The sequence below is a fragment of the Leucoraja erinacea genome, chromosome 5, assembly GCF_028641065.1.
Source record: "Leucoraja erinacea ecotype New England chromosome 5, Leri_hhj_1, whole genome shotgun sequence".
In the NCBI taxonomy this organism is placed as follows: Eukaryota; Metazoa; Chordata; class Chondrichthyes; order Rajiformes; family Rajidae; genus Leucoraja; species Leucoraja erinaceus.
In genome coordinates this window covers 24,508,834-24,528,572 of record NC_073381.1, presented here as the reverse complement: position 1 = coordinate 24,528,572, position 19,739 = coordinate 24,508,834, and the positions used below count along the sequence as shown (strand labels likewise).

Genomic DNA, 19,739 nt, shown 5'->3' with positions numbered 1-19,739 from the left:
TAAACAACCGAGATGCATTAAACAAAAGCACCCTCTCCTTCCATAAATATATATAAACCAGGGGGTTGAGATTAACTGGGGGCCGAGACAGAAAGGGTCTTCCTTTGCGAGACATGGTTGCATTGCAGGCGCCTGCATTACAGGATTGTGCCCGTCCTGGGACTAGTGGCGAAGCGAAAGTGGGCTCTAACCGCGAGGCGAGGCGAGGGGGGGAGCGCAACCAAACCTGCTGGTGGGGGGGGGGCGGGCTCTCCGCTGATTGAATGCGCGGCGCCCGGGATCGCGCTGTCAATCGGGCGACGTCACAATGCCGAGGTGGCGGGTTTGGTTGAGGGGCGGGCTGTTCCCCTGCGCCTCTCGCCTGCCTGCCCGCGGAGTAGCCGTGCAAGCACAGTCGAGTGAGAGCGGCCACGACGATGCCCCGGAAAACTCGCTCTCTGCTCTCCATAGCATGGCTCTTCCTCGTCGCTTTCGCGCCGCAGGCTACCACCGCGTGCCCCAGTCGCTGCCTTTGCTTTCGCACCACCGTGAGGTGCATGCATTTAATGCTGGAGAATATACCTGCCGTCTCCCCGCAGACCACAATCCTGTGAGTATGGAGCGGCGGGGCTGCAGTGCTTCAAGGGAGAGGGTAGAGCAAAGGCTTTGTTGCATTGAAGAAGGGATTAGATGCAACAGAGCTGGTTCTTATCTTAAAACCGCAATTCGGTCCAGCTTTGTTACAGGGAGTAGACGGAATAGAGAGTTTTACAGAAGTTCAGTAATTTGAGAACATTTCTTTGGATGGAGGAAAAAAGTTTTGGAGTAACTCAGCGGGTCAGGCAGCATCTCTGCGGAACATGGATACATACACCTATCCAAGTTATCCAGGGATGCTGCCTGACCCACTGAGTTACTGTAGCTTTACTCTACACTAACTCAACTCTACTTTTTTTTTTGGAAATCAACGTTTGCAGTTCATTGTTTCAACTTTGGATGTAGATATTTGAATCGTTTTCTATTGCACCTCTGGAATTCTCTGCAGATTCAACTATCTAATTTTCTAACTAATTTTTAAAAAGCTTTTCTCTCAAAGTTAGCAAAATGCATTAATGAAGATGTGGTGACAAGTGAGATGATAAATGATGAGTAGCGTAATGATGCTGAGAGTGAGGAGTCTACGTTGGCAGCTCAGCTCATGATCTGCACGACCACGGTTTAAAGGTGTTATCATGTGATCTGAAATCAAGTCATAAGAGGGGGAGGGGGGAGGGGGGACAATAACAAAACAGCCATGCACATTTAGGTTTAGCTATAAAAGGTATAAACGACAAAGATCTAAAATGTTATTAAAAGCAACCCGCTGGAGTTGCCCTGCAGTTTGGTACTTATCTCCATTGAGTGCGATTTGACCCATTGAGCACGCTTTCGACGGAGTAAAAAGCAATGTTCCGACCATGACCTGGAAACTGTCGTTAACTACTGGACCCAGATCAGTCAAAAACAAAACCTAAGTGGCGGTTTTTCAAGAAAGTTAAAATAACGGTATTTAAAATGGCAAAAGGAGTTTCACTTACATGCACTTTTGATCATAAACCTAATTAATTACTGTACATGTAATGGAACTTTGGAGTCGGCCGATTGATTTTCCCCCTCCAACACCCTTTCCTGGTATTTTCTCTGCAGCTTATTTTTAGAGGGACACTTACAATCTGTAAAAGTTTTTTTTCTCTCTCTTGGGAAGAAAAACTTCCAGCGAAGTACATACAGCTGCACAAACCACATTTACTGGACTTCAGTCCCACCGTGGAATACACATGTTTGCAGCAGTCTGAGACTGGGAGAGGCTGCAATGCTCCCATTAGTCTTGCAGCTTAAAAAATAAAACCAAATCGTCTAGTTCGAAAACCAAGTTTTAAACGGAGTAGACATCAATCCGCGTCATAAATCTAATGACTTGAGTGCAGATTTTTTTTTAGGTGAGAATGATGTATTCCTCACTTGCCCTTAACCCCATGCGCTGGTGTAGGATCTGGTTCACTTAATATTAATTTACTTAAATGGATGCTCTTATTCCGGTGAGGGCAGAAGGTTAATATGCATGTAACTGAGTTTGACTGCACTCGTTTGTGGACTATGTTAATCTTTTACCCAGTAAAGGGTTTTAGAGAAACAGATTATTTTTAAAATCAGTAAATTGTCATGCAAAATCATTCTTTGTTGGGATGCAACAGTTGGAGCAAGGTTGTTTCACTCAGAGTTTGCATGTTTGGCTACTTCCATGTGTTGACTTGATCATGTTTGTTGTGTTTTTTTTGTACGTTATTTTTGTTTTAGTCTTTCAACCACTGATGTGAAATGCTACAAGGTCCATGATTTATGGGCATGTACCGGCAGCCTTCCAACTATTTCCAATTCAATGTCACCTCTAAAAGAAGGGGCTTACTCCAACATTATGTTGAGGAGTATTGTGGCAATGAGGTCTCTGACAGGAATGAACGTGTTTTTACTGTAACCACTGCAGATATTCTTAGTTCAAACACCCGAAGTGGCAGGCAGAAAATAACAGCTGATCCACCCATTCATGGGGTTCTCAGGGAATCTGAAGGAGGCTTTTTGTTTCTAACCACAACTGCCAAGAGAATTGCCAAGACAGAAGAGTAATTAGAAAAATCAGCAGCAATAGTGAGATGAGGAGGCATGAAACTGAAAAAGCATACACCCTTTTGCACTTGTAATGTCATTCATTAAGGTCAGGAATTACATTTTCCATCGGAACCATTTTCCATATCTGTGATGTACTTATTGTTCAAAAACATGTTCACCTCTCTCCTGAATAACTTTACTCAGTGGATAATTTTGAGACTCATTATAGAAACAGAAAAATAGGTGCAGGAGTAGGCCATTTGGCCCTTCGAGCCAGCACCGCCGTTCAATATGATCATGGCTGATCATCTAAAATCTGTACCCCATTCTTGCTCTTTCCTCATATCCCTTGATTCCTTTAGCCCTAAGAGCTAATTCTAACTCTCTCTTGAAAACATCCAGTGAATTGGCTTCCACTGCCTTCTGTGGCAGAGAATTCCAAAGATTCACAATTCTTTGGGTGAAAACGCTTTTCCTCATCTCTGTTCCAACTGGCCTGCCCCTTATTCTTATACTGTGACCTCTGGTTCTGGACTCCCCCAACATCGGGAACATTTTAACTGGATCTAGCCTGTCCCATCCTTTAAAACATGTATATTCTATAAGATCCCCTCTCATCTTTCTAAATTCCAGTGAATACAAGGCCGGTCAACCCATTATTTCATCATACGTCCCGCAATAATTCAGAATTATTATGTGGGTGGAAAATTGTGTTCTTAGTTGTGAATGGGTAATCCCTTATTTTGAGACAGATCCCTGGCACCTCATTGCAGATATTCATCACCCTCTTTGTAGTAACATTTTCCCTCCAATTGTCTTCAAATTCCTTCAATCTCACCAGCCAGGGGAACATTAATTCTGCATTCATATTCCTACTATTGTCTATTTAATTGTCTGTTTTTTTGTAAACATTGAACGTTTTTGTTATTTATTATGAGGTTTACTGAGTAATGAGTTTACACATCAGTTGTGCTGCGCAAGTAAGAATTTATTTAAGAAGGAACTGCAGATGCTGGAAAATCGCAGGTGCACAAAAATAATGGAGAAACTCAGCGGGTGCAGCAGCATCTATGGAGTGAAGGAAATGGGCAACGTTTCGGGCCGAAACCCTTCTTCAGACTGATGGGGGGTGGGGAGAAGAAAGGAAAAATGAGGAGGAGGAGCCTGAAGTCTGAGGGATGGGAGGAGACAGCCCGAGGGCTGAGGAAGGTGAGGAGACAGCAAGGACTAAACAAAATTGGAAGAATTCAATGTTCATGTCCCCCAGGTTGCAGACTCCCCAAGCGGAATATGAGGTGCTGTTCCTCCAATTTCCGGTGTTGCTCGCTCTGGCCATGGAGGAGACCCAGGCCAGAGAGGTCGGATACGGAGTGGGAGGGGGAGTTGAAGTGCTGAGCCACCGGGAGTTCAGCTTGGTTATTGCGGACCGAGCGGAGGTGTTTGGCGAAACGATCGCCCAGCCTCCGCTTGGTCTCACCGATGTAGATCTGCTGACATCTAGAGCAGTGGATGCAATAGATGAGGGAGGAGATGCAGGTGAACCTCTGTCGCACCTGGAACGACTGCTTGGGTCCTTGAATGGAGTCGAGGGGGGAGGTAAAGGGACAAGTGTTGCATCTCTTGCGGTTACAAAGTAAGAATTTAATTGGTCTGGTTCGTATGTCCATAAAACATGCCTGACTTGATATTGCTGAAAGCCTTGTCAAAAGCCTTTTACTGTATCTCAGTACATGTGACAAAAAAATAAACTCAAACCCTGTAAGAATATTGTGTGTTGCAATTAAGTTATCTCATTTGTCTGCATTTTAGAGAAATTTGACCCAGTCTGTTTGACCCAATCCCTCCTAGGATTATTCTCTTCGATCCCAACCAACAAGCCAGTGAATGATTGTTGTATTCATTTTATTGCAAAGATATCTTCACTTGGTTAGAGTGATCAGTCCTGACGATGCCTATTGCAAAGATAGGATAGAATCTTTTTCCATTGCAGGGGGTATTTCTAGAACCAGAGGGCACAGACTAAATAAGAGGAGTAAGATATTTTAAATGAGATTAGATTTCCACAGAGAGGGTGAATATATAGAATGAGGCATCAGGAGAGATAGTGAAGGCAGATCACAGCGCTTAAAATGCATTTGCACAAGTGTTTGAATATGAAATGCATAAATGGATACAATCCTAATGCAGCTAAATATTATTAGTGTAATAGACAACACAGTGGGCCAAAGGGCCCATTTCTGGGATAACTGTTTCTATGATAAAACCAAATTCATATATTCATGGAATCCTATCGAGTCAGTCTGTGCCATAAAACCCCCGACTGTCATCTCTTATTCAGGAGGTTGTGGCTGCTCTGACCTTTCATTTCCACTTTACCATTACCTTTTTTTAAAAAAACTTTTGCTGATCTCTGGTTTTGGTGCACAGCCTTGCATATTCTAAATACATATTTCTACATAATTCCTAAGATTTGAAATCCTCTGAGAAGAAATTATACCTTGCCCAAGTATTAATGTTGTGAGTTTCTTATCCTGAGGCTATGTGTAACTAAATTGGCCTCTAAAAGAAAAAAACATATTCCTAATGTGGAGGCAGTGGGATGACATGGAGCAAGTGTGAACAGGTGATCAGTGGCCGCGTGGGCTGAAGGGCCTGTTTCCATGCCGTATGTCTAATTCTTCAAAGTGGTGAAAGCGCCCTACCCCCCCCCCCCCCCCCCCCCCCCCCAACAGGGTCAAACCACTGAGCCCATTCTTCAAAATCTTCCAACTCTTCATCCCAGAAATTCTCTTTCCACCCCTCTTCAGACTGTCCAGTCAATCCAGTAGACTGCATTGATTATATGTCCACTATAATCACTTATCTCTTCTGAATGACTTGGCCCCACCAAGAACCACTGGAGCTCTCTTTGAAGATGTGCAGAGTTCACTCAGAGAAACAAGAGCATGCTGTTGTTTGGGCATGGAGTGGGTAAGGTGAATTGGAAAGTAAGGTGACTTGGAATGTAACTGCAGAATTTAGTTTTGTCAAGGCTCTTGAAGGTCATTAGGGTTGCAACTGCCAATGATTGAAGTAAACAGACTTTATTGTCGAGTTTTTTTTAAAGAAATGTTATAAAGATAGAAGAGCAAGTACCATTTTGCTGAAGTTTAGTATTTTCATATGTGCGTTTATAATCTTGGCCGAGTGTTGCATCTCGTGCTGGCCTTGAAGGAGAGGATCACTCGTGTGAAAGGAAATGGTCATGAGAGCTCTTCATTTTTATAATATCTCAGTTGCACTCAGAAATTTGGCACAGATCTAGCTTTCCACAGATATACTGACTGCTTCCAAGTTGCTTTCTTCAGCTGCAGTAATACTTGGGCTGCTGCTTTGGAGCATTCAGAACATTTAAGGTTTGGGAGGATGCAGATATCCTTGTACTGTTTTATTTTGTTTTCACAGTAAAATGGTGTAATCGCAGCTTTTATTTCAGTTTCAGAATATTCCTTTGCAGAGGGGTGATCTTTTTGAAGGCCAATTTTCTTCAAACGTGCGTGTTTAAAATTTACTTAAACAAAATGTTCTTTTGGAAAAACATTCCTGATAAAGCATTGTCAGATGTTATGACATGAGAACTCGTGGTAGAAGCAAACATTACATATGTAAGATTTTGATTTCAACACTTGTAAATTGAGATGTGCTATTGCACACTTCACCAGGAGTAATTTGGTGGGGGTGTCAAGGCAGATCCAAATGGAATTTACAGGCAAATGCAGGATATGAAATCATTTTTTTGTGCTCAAGCTTCTGTTACTGCCAGAATAGTTAGAAATACTAGCTTCCTGCTGTTTATTTTGATATTGAAAGAATCTTTTGAATAAAGGGCAAGTTAATTTGCTACACAAAATATTATCACTTCCATTCTTTGCTAGGAAACTTGGCCTCATGCATGTGGCAGACAAGGTTACAAATGTTAAAATCATAATTGATAGTCTGTTTCTCAGTGAGTTACATTTGGCTTCAATTGTAATTGTGCACTGCAAAACTGGCAATTATGAAACACCGTGAACACACAACAAACAACAGGCTGCTTATTTTTCTTTTCAGTGGAAATTTCAGTGTCAGTTTATCCCAGTGGGTTACAGACAACAAAGTTTAAGCTTACTCTTAATCAGTCAGATCTTCCTGAAATATAATGACACGCTTGTGACATATGCCATTATTAATGAGCCAAATTGCTGGCAAACTCCAAAGAGAGGTGGTTCCAATTGAGAACTTTATCAGTTCATTTATATCACAGTGCTCTTTAATCTTATCCTTAGTTTCACCATCATTTTCATTTTTTCAATGAATTGGTGCATTAATTGCTTATTAAACTTGTTGAAAATTAATGTATTTACAAAGCAAGCAAAGTACAGAAAAATCATTACTTTTAACGTGGTGCAATCAATTATTTAATTAATTATTTAAAAAAAATTTTTTAATTAGAAGCAATTGTACAAGAATAAAACATTCAGCATGTAAAATCAGACAATTATTGTACAGCTTCAATTTTGACTTTTTAACCTGAAAATGAGGGAAAAGAAGAGAGAAAGAACAAGAGAGAAAAAGTGAAAAGTGAAAGGATAGGACCCCTAGACTACTAAAGTAGCGTGGCCAAAGAGTGAATAAAGATATGAGAGGAAAAGAAAAAAAGTGGAGATATACCTGCCCCTCGCCTTCAAAAAGCTGGAGAAACTCAGCGGGTGCAACAGCATTTAATGGAGCGAAGAAAAAAGGGGATTGGGGAAGTGTGAAAGAAGGAACTTCAGATGCTGGTGTACACTGAAGATGGAAGCAATAAAGATTACCTCCCAAAAAATAGACACAAAATGGGGGAGTAACTCAGCGGGACAGGCAGCATCTCTGGATAGAATGAATGGGTGAAGTTTCGGGCCGAGACCCTCCTTCTGTCTGAAGAAGGGTCTTGACCCAAAACGTCACCCATTCCTTCTATCCAGCATTTTGTGGCTATTTTTTGGGAGGTAACTTTTTGCTTCCACTACAGTGACTTAAAGGATAGCATGATCATTGCAGAAGGCTTTCATCAGTCAAAAAAGCAGTAGAAATAAAATGCTAGCATTTATCCAAAACAGTAATCTGGCAATTGATGCTCTGGTAGTGAATTTAAAACACCGTCACAACCGTTTCAATGCTGGAAACACTCAACAGGTCAGGCAGCATCTGTGGGGAGAAACGTTCAGGCCAAAGATCTTTTTCAGTTGGGTTATTGGCTTGAACTGCAGATACTGCTTTATCTGCTGAAGGTTGTGTCATTTTCAGTTTTTATTCCAGAATTTCAACATCTGCGGTTTTTGTTAACTTTATTCCAAGATCAGAGAGGAGCTCGTAATGGGATACTGTTGGTGAATCTATTTCTATACATCCATCAGAGAGTACACAAGGTCTCAACTAAATGTCTCTTCCTAGGGTCAACTACTAATTGGTATCGGTTTATAATTGTAATGTGCACCAGGGTTCAGTGAAAAACTTTAACAATAGTACAACAATTTATGATCAGAATTTAATAAATTCAAGTCACCATTAAATGTGGGTGTACATGGGGATCTGTCATGTTTTTTTTGTTTTTTTTAATTCGCTCAAGACAGTGGGAATAGTTGATACTTTCAACTGTAAACAAATGTTATTTATTCATGAAACCTGAGTTACCAGCGGAAGTGCTCATAATTGCTTCCTTTCAAACTGACCATCAGGAATCTTTTGTCCAAAATCTCTTGCAACAATAGTCTGCAGATAGTTGCACAACATAATCTTTAAAGGATGACAGTTTTGACGGAACAGTTATTGTTCTGGCACCAGGAGTACATGTAACACATCCTTCCTTTGATATTGAAAGCCAACAGTAAGGGAAAAAAAGCTGCATATACAAACTATTTTGCTACACAATCCTTAAGATGCTCGGAGTCAGTAAGCCATCTTTCCAGATCTTATCCTAACAGGTTGCTGTTCTCCCAGGCAATGCTTTTAAGCTGTGGGGTTCTTGCTGATGGTTAGCCATGCATCCATTAGTATCTCTATATCTGCTTTACCCAAGCACATTTTTTGGTGGCATTTGTTCCTCTGATATGAATCATCCTCCCCTGTATGATCTGGGCTATTAGCCATATCTGGTGAAGGCCTTCATCGTCCTTGTGTCTTCCAACTTTTAGTCTATGGCACTCTGAATATAGTATCCTTGTCTTTTGGTCACCTTCAACTGTCTTCCAACATTTCCATGCACTCTGGATAAGCTAATACATAGTTTGTGAATGATAGGTGGAGGTGGCAGGGAGTGTGGAGGAAGCAGGTGGTCTGCAGAAGGAGTTGGACAGTTTGGGCGAGAGAGCAAAGTGGCAGATGGTAGACAGCATAGAAAATTATACGGTCATTCACTTTGGGGAAATAAAGGTGGTGATGAATTTCTAAATGGGGAGGTGCAAAGGGACTTGGGTATGCTGGCACAAGATTCCCAAATGGTTAATTTGCAAGTTGAATGGGCAGTGAGGAAGGCAAATGCAATGTTTGTATTCATTTTGAGAGGAGTGGAATTTAAAAGTAGGGATGTAATGCTGAGGCTTTATATGTCACTGGTCAGACTGCATTTGGAGTATTTTTGTTGAAGTTTTGGGCCCCGTATTGGAGGAGAGATGTTCTGGTGTTGGAGAGGGTCCTGAGGAGGAAAACAAAATGATTCCAGGGATAATTGGATTAATGTATGATCAGCGTTTGATGACTCTGGGCCTTTACTTGCTGGAGTTTAAAGGATTAGTGGGGACATTGAAACTTACTGAATAATGAAAGGGCTGGAAAGAATGGATGTAGAGATGTTTCCACTAGTGTGAGAGTCTAGGACCAGAGGGCACAGCCTGTGAATAAAATTACATGCCTTTAGAAAGGCGATGAGGAGGAATTTCTTTATTCGGAGAGTGTTAAATCTGTGGAATTCATTGCCATCGACTACGGTGGGGGTTAAGTCTTTGGATATTTTTAACGTGAAGATTGACAGGTTCTTGATAGGTAAGAGTTTCAAAAGTTACATACGGGAAGAAGGCAGGAGAATGGGGTTGAGTGGGAAAGAGAGATTAGCCATGATTGAATGGTGGAGTAGACCTGATGGGCCGAATTCTCTCTCCAGGACCATCTGACACTGAGCACTGTTGTAACACTAGCGTGCATATCATCACAACATAAACATCCTTGGGGACTGTATTAAAGGAGCAATTATTAATATCTAGCAATTAAAAGAGCAGGAATGAAGGAGATAACAAAAAGTGGTAAATACTGCCGTCCACCACTGGTACTGACCTCCCCATTATTGAAGGGATGTATAGGAGGTGCTATCTGAGAAAGAAAGGCAGCATCATCAAGGACCCACATCATCCTGGCCACACTCTCATTTCACTCTTGCTATTGTGATGAAGGTATAGGAGTCTGAGAACTGTAATGTCCGGGTTCAGGAACAGCTTCTTCCCCAAAAACCATTGGGTTATTGAATACTGTGAACTAAACTCCAAACTATAAACTGTCTTGGTTGCACAAGAGACTTCAGACTTTGTTTATTTCCCCCACTGTATTGGGTTATTTTATTTATTGACCTTTTTGTTTATTATGTTATCTATTGAGATCCACTGTTTACTAACCTGCTCTGCTGTTGTAATACAAACATTTCATTGTTACGTTTCGGCATATATGCCAAGGAAAAACTCTTGATTCTCTATTATTGCTGGACCAATCTTGTGTTGGATTCGCATATGCTTACATTTGAAACACAGAAACATTGAATGCAGCTTCACTTAGAAAATAAGTAGGATGGCATATGGTGGGTATATTGGCCTTTATGGATAGAAACTTGGGGCTTGAAGATTGGACTATGGTTGTTTTGGACTTTGTTCGGAATACATCAAGACCATTATTATGTGGAGTTTGATCTCTAACCCCATGAAAGGGAATGACTGCTTTGCAGGTCATGTAGTATAGGATTACGAGATTTAATCTTGGGGTGAGGGGGGTTACCTGTGTACGATGGACTGCTTGACGGTAGATTGAATCCGATAGAGCTGTACTCTCTCTAGTTCAGAAGAATGGGATACAAGCACCTGTTAAGATTCTAATAGTGGGAGCATAGATGGTGTAGCACATTTTTCTCTGGCTTGAGATCTTGATCCAGGAATCACAGTCGCAGTCTTAAGGGGTTGTTAAACTTAGCTGTGGAATTATCTTTGGCAAGAGTGCTCTGAATCTTTAAAATTCTGTACTTCAAGGAGGCAGTTAATATTCAAGACTTAGATTGTGATGTTTTTTAAACACAAAGGGAAATTGAGGGATATAGAGTCGAAAATGGATTTTGGAGTTCTAAGCATGTCAATCTCAGCACTGCGAGAATGGGGTTAGGAGGGAGAGATGGATCAGCCATGATTGAATGGCGGAGTAGGCTTGATGGACCGAATGGCCTAATTCTACAATGATCCCTTATGACCTAATACTCATAACTGCATGCTACCAGTGTGGGTTTCCTGTAGCTGGCCAAGGTCAACACTTAATTAAATTTATAAAGACAAATGAATAGAAATATAATTTTTCAGTTCAAATTGGATGAAATAATCTAATTTTTCCATTGTTAAGCTATGAAGAATAAAGACATTAAATGAATGCTGTGTAGGAAGGAACTGCAGATGCTGGTTTAAACCGAAGATAGATACAAAAAGCTGGAGTAACTCAGCGAGTCAGACAGCGTCTCTGGAGAAAAGGAATAGGTGACATTTCATGTTGTGATCCTTCAGACTGAGAGCTGGAATCAATGAAGAGTAATGCCGTTTGAATTATTTTGACTGAAGTCGTAACTTTATTCTAGAAGTAAGGAACTGCAGATGCTGGTTTACAAAAAAAGACAGGATGCTGGAGTAACCCAACGAATCAGGCAGCATCCTTGGAGAACATGGATTGGTGACATTTCAAGTTGGAACCCTACCTTTGACGAGGTCTAAAACTGAAGAATGTCCCTTATGAAACATTACCTACCTATGTTCTTTAGGGATGCTGTCTGACCCGCTGAGTTACTCCAGCACTTGGTAACTTTATTGTGGGTTTAAAAAAATAATGTCCTGTGTGTGCGCTGTGATTTACAAAGAGATTCCAAATATTGGCCTTGTTGAATAATTAGTACATTAGCTCACAAATTTTTGTCACGTTCCTAATATTCAGTCATTCCATTCCGCATGTGTAGAATTGACATTTTTTTTAGCTGTGATTTGTACCAAATGTAAAGTTTAATTGCATTATTTATCTTCCAATCAACTTCATTGTGGCCGTTACAGGGTTTTTCTTTCAACGTTCTGTAACGTTAGGTATCACGTTATAATCTGCACTCTTCTCTTTTCTCTCAAACTATGATGTACTTATGTACCATATAATTTGCTTGGATACGATGCCAACAAAGCTTTTAACTATCTTGTTGCACATGATGAGAGTAATAATGCTTTGATATTGCCTTTTCCAAAGAAGGATTCGTGAATTTAAATTAGTTTTTCAGTCACGTGAACTGACATTCATAAGGTTTATGCTCATCCCTTGCGTAAGTCAGATTTTATGCAAGTCAAGATCATTTTAAAACTCGGGAGAAACACGGAACTGTAAATTGCTGAAATAACTCAGCAGGTCAGGGAGCATCTCTGGAGAACATGGATAGATGACGTTACAATGCTGGGCCCTTCTTCAGACTGATTCAGTCTGCTGAGTTTCTCCTTAAAACTAGGCACGATGTTCCTATTTTCTTTTTCTTTCTTTTCTAGGGTCTACTTTCTCACTTTACTTCCTTCTCTAACTTCTTTTCTAAGGGGCTTTCTTTTCCCAACACTCTTGCACTTCACGACTCTTGCGCACTTTCTTTACTTTCTTCACTTCTATCTTTTTCTTAAAGCTCAAAAAAAAAATGAAGCGGTACAAAAAATGTTTAAGATATATGTGTTAAAAATTTACCGTACTAGGCACGGCACGATGCTGCTACTCTGCACCAGTGAGCCCTTCGTCACCAGCTGCTGCACTGTCCAGTTGTTGTGGCTATTGTTGCAGCTTACATTGTAGCCACTAGCCGACAGCACTTTTTTCCAGCCACCACCACCACAGGATGCGCTCAGTCACCATGGGGCCCCCTTCCCTCTCACCAAATGCCGTTGACTGTCACCTTTGTTTGCTCCCCCCTCCACTGCCGCCTCCTTCTCCCCGTGGTCGCTGACGTCTACCAAGGTGGTGGAGGGGGGAGAGGACCAGGCAGCCGACGTGAAGAAGCAGCAGCTGGTGGGAGTGGAGGGAACCCTACAGTAACAGCGCGTCCTGTTGGTGGCGGCGCCCTGCAAGAAAGTGCTGTCGACCAGGGGCTACAACGTGAGCCGCAACAACAGCCCTGTCAACCGGGCAGTGTGACAGCAGTTGAAGAAGGACTCGCTGGTTCACCCTGTGCAACGTGTCGGATACTCGGCTGGAAGTTGCTCTCGATCACCTCCCTCGTTCCTGCTTGTCTTCCAAGTTTTGCACCGAGTATGGGTGATGCTTTTATATCCATGAAATGGATGGGAAGCTCTCAAGATTCAAGAGAGTTTATTGTCATGTGTCCCTAATAGGACAATGAAATTCTTGCTTTGCTTCAGCACAACAGAACATTGCAGGCATTGACTACAAAACAGATCAGTGTGTCCATATATCATTATATAAATATATACACACACAAATAAATAAACTGATCAAGTGCAAATAACAGATAATGGGCTATTAATGTTCAGAGTTTTGTCCGAGCCAAGTTTAATAGCCTGATGGCTGTGGGGAACTAGCTATTCCTGAACCTGGTCATTGCAGTCTTCAGGCTCCTGTACCTTCTACCTGAAGGTAGCAGGGAGATGAGTGTGTGGCCAGGATGGTGTGGGTCCCTGATGATACTGCCAGCCTTTTTGAGGCAGCGACTGTGATAGATCTCTTGATGGGAGGGAGGTCGGAGCTGATGATGAGCTGGGCAATGTTTACTACTTTTTGTAGTCTTTTCCGCTCCTAGGCGCTCAAGTTGCCGAACCAAGCCACGATGCAACCGGTCAGCATGCTCTCTACTGTGCACCTGTAGAAGTTAGAGAGAGTCCTCCTTGACAAACCGACTCTCCGTAATCTTCTCAGGAAGTAGAGGCGCTGATGTGCTTTCGTAATAATTGCATCAGTGTTCTCGGACCAGGAAAGATCTTCAGAGATGTGCACGCCCAGGAATTTGAAGCTCTTGACCCTTTCAACCATTGCCCCGTTGATATAAATGGGACTGTGGGTCCCCATCCTACTCCTTCCAAAGTCCACAATCAGTTCCTTGGTTTTGCTGGTGTTGAGGGCCAGGTTATTGTGCTGGCACCATATGGACAGTTGCTCGATCTCTCTTCTATACTCATCCCCATCAGTGATACGTCCCACAACAGTGGTGTCGTCAGCAAACTTGATGATGGAGTTTGCGTTATGACCGGCTACACAGTCATGAGTATAGAGTGAGTATAGCAGGGGGCTGAGCACGCAGCCTTGAGGTGCTCCCGTGCTGATTTTTATCGAGGCTGCTACATTTCCACCAATATGAACAGACTGTGGTCTGTGAATGAGGAAGTTGAGGATCCAATTGCAGAGTGATGCGCAGAGACCCAGTTCTGCGAGTTTGGTAACCAGCTTGGAGGGGATGATTGTATTAAATGCCGAGCTGTAATCAATGAATAACAGCCTGACATATGAGTTTTTGTTGTCCAAGTGGTCCAGAGCGGAGTGGAGAGCCAGCGAGATCGCATCCACCGTTGATCTGTTGCGGCGGTAAGCAAACTGCAGTGGGTCCAGGTATTTGTCGAGGTAGGAGTTGATTTGTGCCATGATCAACCTCTCAAGGCACTTCATCACCACAGGCGTTAGTTCCACTGGTCGATGGTCATTGAGGCACGTCACCTTACTTTTCTTGGGCACTGAAATAATTGATGCCCTTTTAAAGCAGGTGGGAACCTCAGACCTCAGAAGTGAGAGGTTGAAAATGTCCGTAAACACTCCAGCCAGTTGGTCCACACAGGTTTTTAGAACACGACCAGATATACCATCAGGTCCAGGTGCTTTTTGAGGGTTCACCTCTGAAGGATTTCCTGACGTCGGCCTCTGTGACTGAGACTGAAATACCATCACAGCGAATGGGGAATCGGGAAGGCACATCATTGTTCTCCCTATCAAACCGTGCGTAAAACGTATTGAGCTCGTCAGGGAGTGATGTTTCGCTGACATTGGAGGTGTCTCTTGATTTCGCCTTGTAGGAGGTGATTGCATTCAGGCCCCGCCAAAGCTGCCGAACATCTGTCTCATCCTCCAGTTTGGAGCAGAAGTCCCTTTTGGCCTTTTTAATGGCCTTACCAAGTTTGTACCTGGACCTCTTGTAGACCACTGTATCATCAGACATGAACGCCCGGTGTCTGGTCTTCAGAAGAGTGCGGATCTCAAAGTTCATCCAAGGTTTCTGATCGGGAAACACTCGGTAGGTTTTTGTAGGGATGCAGACCTCCACACATTTCTTAATGAAATCTATAACGACTGTGGCGTATTCGTTCAAGTCCATTGCCGAGTCCTTGAACATTGCCCAGTCTACAGACTCCAAACAGTCCTGTAGTTGTTCCTCTACACCGGCATGCAGCTCCTCCAGTGCCAGACAGACATCTGCCTGGGGTGGGATGTAGACCGTGGTCAGGATGATGGACGTGAATTCCCTCGGAAGGTAAAAGGGACGGCACTTCACCGCCAGATGTTCGAGGTGTGGAGAGCAGGAGTTGGACAGGACTGCCACGTCTGAGCAGCACGCAGAGCTGACCACGAGGCAGACGCCCCCTCCTCTCCCTTTCCCAGATGCTTGCGTACGGTCCATAAGGTGGATGGAGAACCCTTCAGGCTGGACCGCTGAGTCTGGGGAGCTGGGGGTGAGCCATGTCTCTGTGAAACAGAACACAGAGCATTCCCTCAGCTCCCTTTAATAAAGCAGCCTTGCCCTTAAGTCCTCCACTTTGTTTTGAAGGGACTGTACATTGGCCAGTAGGATAGTAGGGAGAGGGGACCATCCTCCCATTGCAACAACACACTGTGTTATTGTGAATTGTTTACGCGAGTGCAAATTTACCTGACTTGCCTGTTACGTAAATCGGGGAATGCCTGTATTAATGTTTTGCTATTACTTACAGTTGAAATAAATTGTCTTTTTTTTATTTGCAGTTTTATACTGTGAAACTAAACCAGCATTGAAATACTTAGTTTCCATCAAACACATGTCCAGGTGAACATTGGTGCCTGGGGCAGTGTTTGAAAAGACAGATTAAGGAGTTGGGTGCAAACAAAAGCAGAAAGACACAACCTCAGCAAACAGTAGGAAATGGCTCTTCTGTGGAATTTGCTACAGTTAGGTTTTCCATTCTTTGTTCTGTTGTCGGAATGCAAAGCCCAAAATCCCTGAAGCATCATAAATTCCTGCATATGCCTGTAGTGGATTTCAGTGACAGTGGATACAAGTGTGCCAAAAAAGTGGGTTTAGCTTTCTTATTTTTCCTAATTGGAGTTGCAGACTAATTTTCTTTTTTTCCCTAACTAGGGGTACAGATCTTTTTTTATTTTATTTTTTTTTAAATTATCTCATGGCTTCAATTGTCACTTGAGATTTTTTTTCCTGTATACAAGTAGCTGGTAACCAGAAACTTAATTCGCCTCTTCCTGTGAAGCAGCGAGCCAAGTTTGTTTAGGAAATTAAGTAGATACTACCAGAGTGGCTCCTTTGTTTAACAAAACACTCCTGCCAATGGGGGAGCATTCATGGGATTAGAAATGCATGAAAATTGCTGCAAACCCATGTGATGTTTAATGCCTTTTATTCTTCCTGTTTACACTGCTGTATCAGCCACTGGCTGTCGGGGACTCCTGTAGTGCTTAACTGCTTTAAAATTATATTAAACAGCAAAATGCCTCACTAACTCCTTAGTTTGATGCTGAATTTGTTGATTACTGCGCGGAATGTCAATAAGCTAGAAAGGGTGCTGAGATAATTTACGAGGATGTTGCCAGAAAGAGAGGGCCTGTGCTTATAGAGAGAGATTGGGCAAGCTAGGATTTTATTCCTTGGAACGTAGGTAGCTGAAGGGTGATCTAGTAGAGGTGTATAAAATCACGAGAGAAATAGGTAGGGCGAATACACAGAGTCTGTTACCCAGAGTGGTGGAACCAAGAACCAGAGGACGTACTGTAAATTTAAAATGAAAGGGGAAAGATGTAATAGAGACCTGAGGGTGAACTTTTCTCGGAAGGTAGTGGGTACATGAAATGAGCTGCTAGAGGAAGTAGTTGAGATGGGCGCTATAACATTTAAAATACACTTGACTTGGGCTGTTATAAAACGGTTATGGGCCAAATAGGGCAAATGAGACTTGCTTGGATGAGACATCTAGGTTGGCATGGATGAGTTGGGCTGTAGGACCTATTTCCATGCTGTATCATAGTTGTGTTCAGATTCAGATTCAACTTTAATTGTCATTGTCAGTGTACAGTACAGAGACAACGAAATGCATTTAGCATCTCCCTGGAAGAGCGACATAGCATATGATTTGAATAAATATTTACATTAGCATATATACAGACATAGTGTTTTTCCTGTGGGAGGAGTGGGGGGGGGGGTGGTGATTGGCAGTCACCGAGGTACGTTGTTGAGTAGAGTGACAGCCGCCGGGAAGAAGCTGTTCCTGGACCTGCTGGTCCAGCAACGGAGAGACCTGTAGCGCCTCCCGGATGGTAGGAGGGTAAACAATCCATGGTTGGGGTGAGAGCAGTCCTTGGCGATGCTGAGCGCCCTCTGCAGACAACGCTTGCTTTGGACAGACTCAATGGAGGGGAGCGAGGAACCGGTGATGCGTTGGGCAATTTTCACCACCCTCTGCAAGGCCTTCCGGTCGGAGACAGAGCAGTTGCCATACCATACTGTGATACAGTTGGTAAGGATGCTCTCGATGGTGCAGCGTTAGAAGTTCACCAGGATCTGAGGAGACAGATGGACCTTCTTCAGTCTCCTCAGGAAGAAGAGACGCTGGTGAGCCTTCTTGATCAGAGTTGAGGTATTGTGGGTCCAAGTGAGGTCATCTGAGATGTTAACATCCAGCTACAGCTGTCTTTGATGCTTTTACATTATGCAGAAGAAAACTCTGCCATCGATACTTGCTTGATCGGTGTCCAGAAAGCCATATCCCAAGAGCTTTTGGACATCTGTTGAGGATTGAGCTGGTTTCAAAAGCGGTATCAGTTATTGTAAGACCACGTTGTGCTAAAACCACCCATCAGCATACCTTGCATTGCATTTGATAAATGGTCACTTGACTGGGGTGCATTGCATTGTGAACCATGTTGATGGAATAAGACATTGTAAGCAATTGATGTCAAGGTATTAGCTGTTCAACTTAATAACCTATGGAAATCTGAAATGAAAAATAGGATGCTGAAGATACTCAGCAAGTCGGGCAACCTATGTGGAGAGAAAAAACGGAGTCAATGTTACACTTCCCGAAGGATCTATTATCTGAAATCATTGAATGTATCCAAGTAAAAGACAAGTGGCTGTTTCTTGAATTTATATTAAACATCATTGGAACAGAATGGGATTGTGATGGAGAATTAACGTGACAGCAAATAGAAGCATGATCGCACTAGGACTGGAAGGAGCTCGTTTGTAAAGCAGCCACCAAACTGTATTTTTTTCCAAACCGCAGGGGTATGTGTTGTACTTCCGGTGGCGCTGGTGCCAGCAGCCTCCACCTACAGCCCGGATCTTTTTGTTTTTTTGTTTATTTAGTTATGTAAAAGTGTGTTTTTTTTGTGGTTTTTTTGTTGTTTTTATGTGGGGGAAGAGGGCACGGTGCGGGGATACTGTCCTTCAGCCGCTTCCTGGTGAGGACGCGACTATTATTCGAGTCGCGTCCTCGCCCCCTCCCCCCACAGCAGCCTACCTACCTGGATTGGCGCGGCCTTCCTGCCGGGATCGACCGGAGCTCCAGCAGCGGCGGGACAGCGCTGGAACATCGCGGGGCTAGCGATGCCTTACCGGAGGTCGCCGTCTGGAGCCCAGAGTGCTGGACCTGCTGCACCGACATCATGGAGTTGCGGTTTGCGGAGCTCCCAATGCGGGCGGCCTGATGGACAGCGCGGGGTCCTGCGACTCTGCCCGGCTCGGCCTGCGGACTCGGGAGCTGCAGACTCCGGCAGCGGGAGGCGGCTGATCAGGAGGTCCGGGCCGCTGAGGAGGAGGATGCTCACCGTCAGGGTTCGGCGTCGGCGTTCCACCAGCCCGGCGTGAGGGCCTGAACATCGGGCCACCCGGGGCGGCGACTGCGGGTGCTTGGAAGGCCCCGATCACGGATGAACACGGAGGGGAGGCTGGCTGGACTATGGTGCCATCCTCACCTTGGTGCCATTTATGTTATGTTGTGTCGTGGACTTTCTGTGTTTGTGCTTTTTTTAAATTCAATTTCAATTTTATTTTTAATATGTTTTATTATTTTTTTATTTTTTTGTGTTTTTTTTTTAATGATACTGCCTGTAAGGGAAATTCATTTTGTTGTCTCAAATTGAGACAATGACAATCAATTTGAATACAATACAATACAAGGGGACCACTTTGTAAACACCCAACATAGTACAGATAGTTCTGCATTAATGCATGTTTCCATAACATGACTTGTATATGAATTGATGCTGATGAATTAGGAAACATTATCTGTATTACGCAGGCCAAATTGGTTATTGTGCAATTTGGCTTGGAACCTAGGGAAGTACTTAAAGGTTATTTTGTAAATTGTCAAGCAGAAAAACAATCTTCTATTGACTCTTGTTGTGACGATACTCTATCAAACAATATAACATTTGGCTTTTAGTATTTGAACCTTTCCCTACCTTGGCTCATTTGCTGATACCCTTGTCCAACACCGTTGCCACTTCACCAATCCAGCTTGCTTTTGGCCATTCTCCCTCGGCTAACAAAATAAACTTGAAGCCAACTTGGTTGTCTTTGTCCCAATCTATACAGAACCACC

The 19,739-nt window shown here is 43.1% G+C and overlaps 1 protein-coding gene across 1 annotated transcript in view; it reads left to right on the top strand.

Annotated features, from left to right (window-relative positions):
- The first annotated feature begins 349 nt into the window (after nucleotides 1–349).
- Nucleotides 350–19,739, top strand: part of LOC129696870 (peroxidasin homolog) — a 217,670-nt gene continuing 198,280 nt past the window's right edge. Inside the window, exon 1 of the mRNA XM_055634944.1 lies at nucleotides 350–589. Coding sequence (XP_055490919.1) covers nucleotides 417–589 — 173 coding nt within the window. The 5' untranslated portion in view covers nucleotides 350–416. The remainder of the gene's footprint in view (nucleotides 590–19,739) is intronic.